Source organism: Myripristis murdjan, chromosome 8 (genome assembly GCF_902150065.1).
Source record: "Myripristis murdjan chromosome 8, fMyrMur1.1, whole genome shotgun sequence".
Lineage (NCBI taxonomy): Eukaryota > Metazoa > Chordata > Actinopteri > Holocentriformes > Holocentridae > Myripristis > Myripristis murdjan.
The window spans coordinates 23,257,987-23,270,676 of NC_043987.1; the positions used below are offsets into that span (position 1 = coordinate 23,257,987).

At 39.8% G+C, this 12,690-nt stretch overlaps 1 protein-coding gene across 2 annotated transcripts in view; it reads left to right on the forward strand.

Moving 5' to 3' along the window:
• The window catches only part of elfn1a (extracellular leucine-rich repeat and fibronectin type III domain containing 1a), a 76,660-nt gene extending 65,956 nt beyond the window's left edge, over positions 1-10,704 (forward strand). For both annotated transcript variants that reach the window (XM_030057101.1, XM_030057102.1), the window contains exon 3: positions 5,481-10,704. In XM_030057101.1, the coding sequence (XP_029912961.1) occupies positions 5,875-8,247 (2,373 nt within the window). In that variant the 5' untranslated portion in view covers positions 5,481-5,874 and the 3' untranslated portion in view covers positions 8,248-10,704. The remainder of the gene's footprint in view (positions 1-5,480) is intronic.
• The last annotated feature ends 1,986 nt before the right edge of the window (positions 10,705-12,690 follow it).

Consider the following 12,690-nt stretch of genomic DNA (forward strand, 5'->3'; position numbering starts at 1 on the left):
ATAGCCCAAGCATATGTGCCCTCGTTCTCCCTCTCTCCAAAGCAATTCAGTAGCTCAATGAGCACAATGTTTTCCTTCCCCAGGAGAAGTAGTTCCATTTCAGCTCAATTGATTCTCCACTTCTGGTTTCCCCATCTTTACCTTTTTCATTCTTTCCAGCAAGAGGTGCATGCATTTTCAATGACATCAAATAAAGGGCAGTCATTGGTATGGATGAGGAGGGGTCCTTAGAGATAGAGGCACCTTCACCATCACAAAGCACGAGATAGAAAGCACAGGAGAAACAAGAAATAGCAGGGCCTCAAACTGTATAAAGAGACCCTTTGATATTGCACTGTTGTAGACGCTTAGAGATAGAATTGAAAAACATTTAGTATGCACACTGAAAGTGTTGCAACAGGCATATTGTGGAAATTGAGGGGAGGTGAGAGATAGAGATAGACGGAGAGGAGGATGAGCTGCACTCGGGCTGTGCATGTGGTTTATTGCTGTGTGTGGCTGGGAGAGTTGCTGTAGTTTCAGGATCTGTTTCCTCCGTGTAGCTTACTGGAGCTTCTGTCAAAGTTTGCCTTGAAGCACTGGCTCTTGGTGTGGAGAAGCACTCCTGAGGCTCTGTGTGAGAGAGGATGAGTCTGCCTCACTTTCAAAGACTTGAGCCAGGGAGAGCCATTGCAGCTGAAAGATTCCCCTAAAGGTAATATCAACCTGTCACTTTCACAATACCCAATGCAGCCCTCCTTTAAAACTGTATGGGTATTTGACCTCTCTGTGATTTTCCATTACACCATTTGTGCAATTTTAAAAGTTAGTTTCCTTGGCTAAGTTTAGGTTTATTACATACTGTGAAGAAATCCTTTTTTATGAATGTTTGGCCTCTCACTTTTCTCCATTCCTACCTACATTTTTGATGTCTGCAGGCTTTGTATTTTTATTATAAAATACACCGGAGCAAATGCTTTACTGAGTGCAAAAAGTATGTGTATGTATGTATGCAGGGGCTCTGTGCAGCTGGAACAGGAATTTACAAGGATGTGTTTGAATCAGTCTTCAAGAGCAGGGTTTCAATAGGTTATCCACAGAAGAGGAAAAGAAAAAGAAAAGCCTTCATTATCCAGTGCATAAAGCCCAAATGGAAAAAAGGACTGTGGAATGGCTGCCTGTGTCTGATAGGGGAATATACTCGGCTCTGATGCCTTGGGTGTTCTGGCCTGCTGCACTCAGGGCTAACACTGGACCATACAGATTGCAGCCATTATGGAAAGTGGGCCTGTGGTGGCAACAGGGCCCAAGCTGCCGTAAGGCAACACACACTGCTGGCTGCCTTAGGCTCATTTGAAGGCCAGAATACATGTCGTGCTTTGCATGAAACTAATACACAAAGAATTAATTTTAACATAGTGCTTTGTTTATCCTCTAACAACTCACCACTGCAGGCTTTGTTTTTCTTGGCATATGTAAGCATTAAGACACCAATACAGGACTTCAGATACAATGCTTGAATGCAAAATCTGCATTTTCTCATGCAAAAGCTAGCGCCTATCAATATAAACATGCATATGTATTTCTGTTTACCCTAACAAGGGAAACCAGCCTCACTGTAATTCATGCATTGGTCTCAGTGGTGAGTCGGTGAATAGGCTCACTAGAGTGAGTCACAGTGGACAAACAAAACACCCTCTATGCATTTGAAATGAGAGGCGACTTTTCAGGTTATACTTAAACTTCCATTTAACTCCTAAAGCATCTTGTTCCAATGCCATGCTGTGAGCAAGTGGAGGTCAGGTCAGATGAGCCCAGTCTCTGCCAGGCGGTATTTACTGTAAAGGTCAGAGACTGGGGAATAATAACAGGACACCATTTTCCTTCAAGAGATCTTTTGCCTTGCCTGATATTCTGCAGAGCTGTATTTTTCATATTCATTTCATGGAACATTTGATTTGGACCCTCTTTCCTCTGAGGGGCTTTGAAAGTGCTCTTTTCTTCAGCGCTCCACTGTGAATGCTCTTTTGTTGTCTTGAAGGTAGGCTTGTAATGTCAGCCTTTGGCATTTTATTGCAATGTCCTATACTGCAGCTTTTATTTTTCTTCTTTATCTGGGCTTGGACCAATCACCACTGGTACTACTTGATTTGACCAACATATTCATGTTGCGAATAATTTGCTAGTTGTTATTTAATGCCAAACAAAACTGCAGCCGAAACAGAAGATGCACAAATATGTTTCCCTGTGAGGAACCGAAAGCTGTAGCTGCATGGGATTGACATCAAAAGAGCTCTCCATAATAATGTGATTGTATTATACTGAATCTCAGTGATGTGATGGGGTCTGCTCTCAGATGTGGAACCTTGTCAGACACACATCCTCAGCCAAATCTTCATGTTGACTGACGCACAACAAATAGCTGCTCAGATACATCTCCATGTTTATTGGAAGTTTCCTCCACAGTCCACCTACCATGTACAGCATGCTGTGTTTGCACTGACATTTACAACATTTAACGTTGGAAGAAGCTGTAGCAATTACATACACCAACTAATTTATGATAGATAAGAAAAACGACAACCAAGCATTTGTGTAATTGCAATGTGATAAATTAGCCTCAGAAGAAGGTCAAATGACTGCAGGAGTGACCTTAGGTCCGCGATGGCAAGTGGGGTTTCAGCTTGAAGTATATTCTCTCTGCCACAAACTGTCACATTTATTCCGTTCCAATGGTGTGATTATCCCTCTTCTGTAAAGCCATGTCCTCTAACACAAAAAAACACCTCCTCACCCCCTGTGACCTCCCACAAGGGAACACGTCCTGGCCTATGTCAAAAGCTGAACTGGCGGACTAAAAAAGAAGCATACATTACTGAAGGCAGCGGGTGGGCACACATCAATACCTCTGGGTTGAAGTTTTCAGCAGCTGCCTTCTATGATTAACTAGTGTGCTCATTACCAGCACACTTCAGTGGTATTCTTGCTACTTACAAATTAGCGGCTACTAGAAGACTATTTTTAACACTCCTGAAGATATACAGTATTTCTCATTTATGCAGTATCTAAGTACAGCTACTCAAGCAAATAAGGTTGTATTCTTTGATAACTGATGGTTCTTTGAAACTTAATGACTTTACAGAGTTTTCTCATTTGGTATGGAGATACTGTCAGTGTTTATGTTATACAGTACAGAGGACAGTTACGTATGGTTTGAACGCCTGGCTTTAAAAAAGCTTCTAATGGCTGCTTAAAAAAAAAAATCATCTTCTCAGGAGGTGCAATGTTTGTGTAAAATTAAATAAAATGACTTATTGGTGGAGCCCAGTTTGATTTGAAAGCTAGTCAAGGTTGCCTTTAGCAACAAATGCCAGGACTCGCTGATTATGAGGTATTGTAGCCTATCCTGTAGCCTCAAGGTCAGATGTATTGACTGGATGTTAGCAGCTGCAGACGAAAGCAGGCAGTTAACAAATTCTTGTTCTGCAAACAGACATAATAGATCCTGTGACAGTTTAAGCATCCAGTTTCACCATGTTGCACGCAAGCTCTGCAAATTGTTTAAAAAGATAAGTCAGTATCATTTTTAATTGCATTTTTAGGTAAGTACATACCAGTGCATCAGGCAGTATTTTATTATTTCCCTCTTAGCAGCATGATGAAACTAGGGCAATTAAATACTGAAGGCCAAAGCAATGAGTGATTTGACAATGATGTAGTGTAAGGTTGAGCTTTGAATTCAAGGCGGTACACTAGCAACACTCAGCTGCAGTCTAAATGAGAGTAATTTTTACATTTAACATGAATTGGTATTTGAATTTATCACTGTGAAGTTACCTTAAAGGTCACAAATTAAGAAGTGGTAGAAAAGACAAAGAAAAAAAAGAGAATGTTGAATGCCAAGCCTGACATTTCTTAATGTACTGCAAGTTCTATAGCTGCTGTCTCCAGCAAAGGAAAAGCAGAGGAAAAAAAAGAGATTCTTTACAGCGGAAGTGGAGGTTTTATTTGAATGAGCTAAAACACATTCATAAACTGCAAAATCAAAACGTGTTGCCTTCACATAGTTTCAGTCAGAGTGAACACAGTGGAAGGAAGAAAAACGTCCCATCATTGACGTAAAGAAGAGATGACATGACTTGTCCCTTTAGCTGTTGATGAGCAATGACAACTGCAGGCATGTTAGCTCCAAAATAAGTTTTTCACAGGTGTTAAATAGCGCGTGCACTCACTAAGCTGATAATCACCCTTGATATATCGGAATAGGTAGTTCATTACCATAATTGCCTCCAAGCATTTTGTGGTTTGAGAGGAAAACTTAAATAAATGCATGATGAGCTGAAAGTGCAACAAAAGTAGCAACTGACCCTTTGATCTAATTATAGGTGCTAAAGGTCCATTGCACTTGTATAGTAAATCACCACGGTCACTAACCTTCTTTGAGCCAAAAGAGGATTTGCAATGGGAAAAACATCTTAGTACACCTGGTCTGTTGTTTGTCATTAGCTGTACTGACACTGGTGCTTTTACATATCCTGCCTAGTGTTATCAGTGGTAGTTCTGGTGAAACAGTTAACTGATGTGGTGGTGTGATAGTAGTGCTGACACCATTCCTCTGGTGCTGTCCACAAAAGTAAAACAAAGCAAAGTATTAAAAAATACAGTTTAGTGTTTGTAGGATATATTTGCATACTAACTAAGATTAAGACTAACAAGAGGGATTAAAGGAGGAAAATCAATTTTGAGATTGTTTTCTCCGTACAATAGAGTGTTTTGCAAATTAAAAAGCGAGAACTCGTGGCTTGTCTCCCCTCGCTAAAGGTCTGAATTTCATTTAGGTTGACACAGTAATCACAGCTTGCACACCATTTCCTCCTTTTTTCTTGCATAATCCAGTGCAGAAATTGGTATTAATAAATAATAAGGTTTAAAAAAGGAAAATCCAGTACAAATTGGGCTAAACTTACATTTCATTGGGTTTTGTAATTGATTCAATGCAGCGTCTTAACAGTGGCCTCCTTTAGTTGCATTTGACAGTCCTCAGGTTAATGGTGTGAAAACAGGGACCCTGCTTTCCCCAACCTGTCAAGTGGTAATTGGCCAACGGTTTCCTTTAATAGCAGTATGCCACAGGGACTGCAAACACCTCTTAAATTGTGTACAAAATAATTGGAAGGGCATGATAAAAGAGAGCGTGCACTACACATGAATCCTTTTTAGCCTGTGATGTGATAATAAATCTTAATAAAATTAAGTTATACTCATTGTCTTGATTCTCATAAAGCATATACTGAAAGTGGGGAGAAAAGTATGATTTTAATACAGACTTCAACCTTTAATAAGTATACGTAGTAACTAAATGTAATTTAAATTGATGGTAAGAGGGTATTCTCTCAGAACATTTCATTTTTAAAATTACACTAAGATATTGTTTATGTGGTTGATATATGAGATCCAAACAGGAGGCACAATGTCAACCATGTGTTCTTGTCTCTTTACAGGTTATTCCTCTGTGAGCATGAAAGAGACGCAGACAAGAAGACAGTGGAGGAAACAATAAGATGAGACCATTTAACAATGGTTGCCTCTAAGGAAATAAGCACAAGCCAACCTGAGGTGGTGAAAAACATAAACTCAGCTCGGCATCACCAAAAGTTCACTGCAGGCAAAACTCAATGAATGGAACTCAGCATAAATGCTAATGCTCAACTTTTTTTGTGAGTGACTGCTATATGAGGACAAAATCATCCTTCAATGAACCGGAGACTAATAAATGGATTGTTTCTGGCACTGAACTTTTGAACAGTGGACCATCCAACTCAATTACCAACAGGATTAGCTCAACTGTGACGAAACCACAGTTTTGATACCCTCTTCTCATTTTTGGCCCTGCACATGACTCTCAGAGAAGTACCAATGGCCTGCAGCACAGGCATGGTGATGAGTGCCTTTTTTTGGTCGGTGGCCATTGTATATTTGACTCATACAGGCAGAGTCAATGGAGACTGCTGGTTAATTGAGGGTGAAAAGGGCTTTGTATGGCTGGCAATTTGTAGCCAAAACCAACCACCTTATGAGGCCATCCCTCAGCATATCAACAGCACCATTGTGGACCTTCGTTTGAATGAAAACAAAATCAAAAGCATCCATTATTCTGCCCTTAGTCGCTTTGCCAACTTGACCTATTTAAACCTGACTAAGAATGAGATCTCCTATATAGAGGATGGGGCCTTTTCTGCCCAGTTCAACTTACAAGTCCTTCAGTTGGGCTTCAACAAGTTGCGGAACCTGACAGAGGGGATCCTCAGGGGTTTAGGCAAGCTGCAGTACCTCTACCTCCAGGCCAATCTGATTGAGACTGTGACACACAATGCCTTTTGGGAATGTCCCAACATTGAGAACATTGACCTCTCAATGAACCGAATCCAGCAGTTAGACGGGTCCACGTTTGCCAGCTTGACTAAACTTACCACCTGTGAGCTCTACACTAACCCTTTCAACTGCTCCTGTGAATTACTTGGTTTTGTCAAATGGCTCTCAGTTTTCCCCAACCGGACAAATGAACGGATGGTCTGTGACTCCCCGGCTGGTGTCTCTGGTTACAGTCTTCTAAGCCAGAATCCCAACAATCCAGCATATCGAAATGCGCTTTACATGCTCACCACTGTGTGCACAGATGACTATGTGACACCATACCTTCCCTCGCCACCTGAGCCTACCACCCCCCCACCAGACTCGACTCCCTGTGGGCTGGAAGACTGTCCCTCGGGCACCGAACCAGATGACATCCCCATCAGTCCTACGTACTATGATGTGGAGGTAAACCCCCTGATGAAACTTAAGCAAGTATCCAATACCGGTGCCACCATTACTGTTCAGATCCCTCATCCCTACAAGAAGATGTACATCCTGGTTCAGTACAACAACAGCTTCTTCACAGATATTCAAAACTTGAAAGACATGAAGGAGGACATTGAACTGAAAAACCTTAAACCCCACACTGACTACACATACTGTGTTGCTTCTATACGTAATTCTCTTAGATTCAACCATACTTGTCTGACAATCACCACAGGCCCATGGAATGGAAAGGATAAAGTGGTAAACAATGCAACTGCTACTCACTACATTATGACAATATTAGGCTGCCTCTTTAGCATGGTAATTTTTCTTGGAGTGGTCTATTACTGCCTGCGAAAAAAGCGGCAACAAGATGAAAAGCACAAAAAATCAGGTAGCCTGAAGAAAAATATAATGGAGCTCAAGTATGGACCAGAGCTGGAGGGGGGGACCATGTCTCGAATGTCACAGAAGCAAATGATGGCCGGGGAGACGATGGCTCGCATGCCATATTTACCATCTGGGAGTGAAATGGACCAGTACAAGTTCCAAGAGATAAGTGACACTCCTAAAATGGCCAAAGGAAATTACATAGAGGTACGAAGCGGGGATCACCATGAACGCAGGGAATGTGAGATGCCTATGCCTGGGAATAGTCAAGGGTCAGTGGCAGAGATTTCTACGATTGCAAAAGAGGTGGATAAAGTGAATCAGATAATAAATAACTGTATAGATGCTCTTAAGTCAGAATCCACCTCTTTTCAAGGGGTGAAATCTGGAGCTGTGTCCACTGCTGAGCCGCAGTTGGTACTAATATCAGAACATCCACAGAGTAAATCTGGCCTTTTGTCCCCAGTGTATAAGGACAGCTACCACCATTCTTTGCAGAGGCATCGTACTTCAGATGCCTCGCCAAAAAGGCCCAGCACTGCCACCGGAGGGCCCATGCGAAGCCCCAGGCCTTATCGCTCTGAATCCAAGTACATAGAGAAAACTTCCCCAACAGGAGAGACCATCCTCACTGTAACACCTGCTGCTGCCATTCTGAGGGCTGAGGCAGAGAAGATTCGCCAGTACAGTGACCACCGACACTCGTACCCCGACGCTCAGATAGAGGAGCTTGAGGGACCTGACAGCCACAAGTCCTCCATGCTGGAGCCCCTTACTCACTCCCGCTCCAGAGACTTAGCATATTCTCAGCTGTCTTCTCAGTACCATAATCTAAGCTATTCCTCAAGTCCTGAATACTACTGCAAACCTTCACACAGCATCTGGGAGCGGTTCAAACTCCACCGCAAACGGCACAAAGATGAGGAATACATGGCGGCAGGTCATGCACTGCGTAAGAAAGTCCAGTTTGCAAAGGATGAGGACCTGCATGACATTTTAGACTACTGGAAAGGTGTATCAGCCCAACATAAATCTTAACCTCCTCAAGTGTTTTTAATGGACCAGACATTGCAGAAATGACACAAGAACCTCATGTGACAATTAAGTCAATGGATACTTCCATATTGTAATCAAATACCCATTCATGTGTATCACATTCTATTTTGACTGTGAGGAAAATGAGGTAAAGATCCTTTAAAAATCATAGATTTGTCATATTATGTATAACATTCATGGGGAAAACTTTTATCTATTAAGGAGAAAATATATTGCAAATTTAAGAATATATATGTTGCAATGGATTATAGGTTTTTGGGTTATCGCATGGCCAAGTCCTGTGACAGTGGATTTGCTGTTGTGTACTTTGAGAATACTATATGAAGACGTGTCTACTGAAGCCTCAATATTTTTTTTTTCTTGAAGAACTATCTGAACCACACTCATTCAAAAAGAACTTTTTTTCCTCCCCTGCATATATTTCATTCAACAAAAACTATGTACAGATATGGTTTCTATATTTGCTGTATAAATGGAAAGGTATTAGTGATTGAATCAGGTTTATCAAATGGAGAGCTGTTCATTTAGATTATACGCTTAATGAAGAATGCCATGTCCCACTTTACACTCGTCAGAAAGTGTGTCATCTTACCCTCAATGGCCATTTTGTTCTTTGTGTTGTTTTCTTTTAGAAATCTCATGCATATATTAAAGATGAATTCAGTTTTAAAGCCCCCCCTTCCCCAAACTACACTGCACAATATCCAGTGGGTGGAATCTTTTAGACTTTACGCAGGCAAAACACCACATCGCCTGCTGTTAGAAGGTCTCAGTCATCGACTTCATGAACCACCATTTGTATCTTTAGTACCAAAGTAGAAAAAAAAATACATGAAATGTTTACAATGTTTCTGCATGGTGGGAGAATCTGATGAACATATTCAGTCAGGTTCCATGGTGATTTTTTTAATCAATTATGCCTCCAAAAGTCCAAATATTTAGAAAGGATAATATTCACATACAAGGTGTTGAAAGCCTAATATTAATCACTAACATTTCAGGGAAGGAAATGGTACTCTCTCACCTGTTGTTTAAGTATAAAGAGAGCAGAAGAGTTTATCCTACAGCCCGATGGATGAATGTAACACATACATATTCTGATCTGTATATGGCAGCTTTTATGTATTCTTTCAAGGAAATATTTATTTAATGCTATTAACGACCATGTTGTTTTCTTTGCTTCAGTATTTCTTCCATTGTACTATATTGCATAAATGTCTGACCCAATAAGCGCAGGAGAGTAGATTGTTTTCAGATGGGCCTTGTTGCTTGCTGAGAGGTTTCATTTTTTTACTGCTAGGCTGTTATATCTTTTTGTATATTATGAAGCTACCAGATGAATATCAACATGCTAGAGTAAAATCTGAGAATGTGAAAATGAATCCTCTGACTTACTGGCTGTGAATTTGTATATCATACAATATTTGACTAAATACAAGACTTTTTAACGCTTTCTCTGTAAGAGGTATAGGTAGCTCATTCCTAACAGGCTCATGATGTGTTTCACAACATACCCATAAATGAACAATTAATACCAACTCCATTACTCTTTTAAACAAATGCAATAATGCAAGTTTAAATGTATTGTGGGTGTAGAATACAGATAAGAGAGATAGCACTTTAAGGTTATGCAGTTAACTTTACTGATTATCCCTTACAAGGCTATATTATACAAAAATCCAAAAGGTTCTCTGCAGAATTTACATATTTGTTGAGCAGAAGAACAGAAGGAGGGATGACCTGAAGTAATTAATTTTTTCTGGGGTACAATTTGAAGTCCCTGAAGTTAGTGCAGAAGATAGCCGGTCTTTACATGTAAATATGACTTTATGACTAGAGTTTACCTGTAAGTTTTTTTTGTTTTTGTTTTTGTTTTTATTAAGAATTTGTCAGCCCTTTGGATTTCCTGTGTAGAATAATGTTGCATTTATTTACCATAAATGTGTAATGGAGCTGTTATTATTAATGAATGCGATATAAATCATGCCATGAGCCTCATATGAATGCACTATCTAAACATCTTGTAAAGTGTTAACTTAGTTGTCTGACTTAATATTTCAACCGCCTTAAGATTTTGGGATGTGTGTACAAGTGTAAATTTCCTTTGTTTTGTTTTCAATGTTGATACTGTTGACAAGTTTTCATTTATTATCATTTTTATAAATGCATTTCAGTATATTCTGAGAGCTGTCAGGTTTCCAGTTAATTTAGCCAGTTAGCGACATGTTTTTATACTGCATATTGTAGCACTTCTGTGTCTATTAAGAGTTAAAAAGTTGTTGAGAAAACCTTTGGAAAGATGAACAGCTGTTGTTCAAGTGCATCAAAACAAACAAGAGCACAAAATTGTGTTTTTTTAATTTGATTTGATTTCTTAATACTATGTTATCTGCTTTCAGACAAAGTACTGTGAAATAAAGTTAAGGGTGCACCCACAAACTCTGCATCTTTATTATCGCTGCTATCAGAGTCTCACACTAAAGCCACACCAGCGCGCCAAGTTGCTCTCAGGAAAACATACGCCTCTACTTCCTGCCCAGAGCATGTCACGTCCACCTAATGGCACAAAAGGAGTGCCATCTGCTATCCTCCACTCATTATACAGTAAGTATTATTGTTATAATCCATTTTACAGAAATACAATTATTATTTGAATATGGAATGTTTATGGCTTGTTGACCCAAAGCAAAGTTACATTTGTGAAAAAAATACCAGTAACTGTATCATTTATTTAGACAAAATCAGTAAGCCTACGTGTCAACTTTGGTCATTAAAGGAGAAAGAAAGAAGAGGCAGGGCCTAATGTACTGATTTTTTCCCCTCAGTTATGTGAATGTGTACAGCAAAATGCTCTAACATGTAATAGGACCATCTCCTATCTCAGGGGAACCTGGTGTGAAAGTATGATGCTTCTATTATGTATTGTTCTTGAGTTATTATGTTGACAAGTGTTTACAGTTTCTCATCAGTGCAAAAATGGTAGTGATGTAGCGGTGCTCCAAATCCAATCAAAAATCATCTGCTCTATAGGACAGGGGTCATCAGCTACATTTGTCCAAGGGTCAAAATTAAAATTTATTTGGACCTAATAAACATTTTCACTCTCTTACAGAAATGAATGTTATTTATATTAGCTTATATCAGTGTGAGCAGATTCCTAAAACATGTGGGAAATCTGTAATAATAAGTAGATACTTAACCACAAAATTCTCTCAGTAGAGCACAGACCTGCGCCAAGGAGGCAGTTCACTGAGGAGTGACGGTTAAAATCTGTAGATCTGGGAATGTAATTTCAGAATGCAGGAAACATTACTCAACTTTAACCGGTTTTGATGACACTGTGTCTTGTCTTTACTGGTGGAAAGCTGCAGGAAGGTTTGTCAGGCATGAAACTGAGAAGTTTGGTTATTATTATGAGTCACTGTTATTGTGCATGTGGAAAAAATAAATAAAATGTTAGACAGTCCCCTGATTTGATGCTTTGTTGCTGGAAACCTTCCCTGATCCCTCTTCTCCAGATGGCGCTGGTATTACCAGGGGACATCTTGTGATTTGTGGTTTTTATCTCAAGACCACAAGAATTCCATCTTGCTTGTAAATGAAGGTATATCACTTTAAGAGCTTGTGTTACATGGGAAGTGTTAAGTTTTCCTTTTTGTTCGTAACTGGCTACTTCCAAAGTGGAGGACAGATCCTCAGTTTGTAGACTTTGGTCAAGTTGGGTCAGGTCAGATCAGTGATGTTGTGTTGACAAATCAGACAAATTTACTTGATTTTGTTCAAAAACATGGGGGAAGAGGCAGTCAGTAAAAATAGGCAAAAAATACTGGAGCACTAGCCAAAAAATTGTGAAAATGTCCACAATGATATTTAAATGTCAGGTGTGTGATGCAGGATCAATCCCAGAATTTGTGTGTTTAAATGCTTGTCTAAGCAAGCAATGCTTGACTAAGACTCTGGAAGAGTCTTAGTCTATTGTGTTTAACATTTGTCACCAAATCACAAATGTCCCTGGATTTGCTCCCAAAATTGTGTGTGTGGGTTAATTACAAGCTGACAGGTGGATTTATAACAACTTTAGAAATGCTAGACATCCTAAATAACGGTGCAAAGTTTTTGTCCTCCTCACATTTTCTGAATGAATTAATATTCTGCAGGCTGGATCTTGACAATCACTGCTATAGGAGGAACTTTTGTAAGTTTTAAGTTTGTATAATTGCTTGTATTTAGTTATGCTGGTCATCTACACACACTCAAACACACACACACACACACACACACACACACACAAACACACAGAGTTCTGCACTTCCTGTTCCATTGTGGTGGGGCCTACAAACAGATTTCGGTGATGAATCTCGCATTTCCCTGTCAGTTCTGATGTCTGATTGTCAGCTGAGATATTTCCATTGCGGCTACAATCAT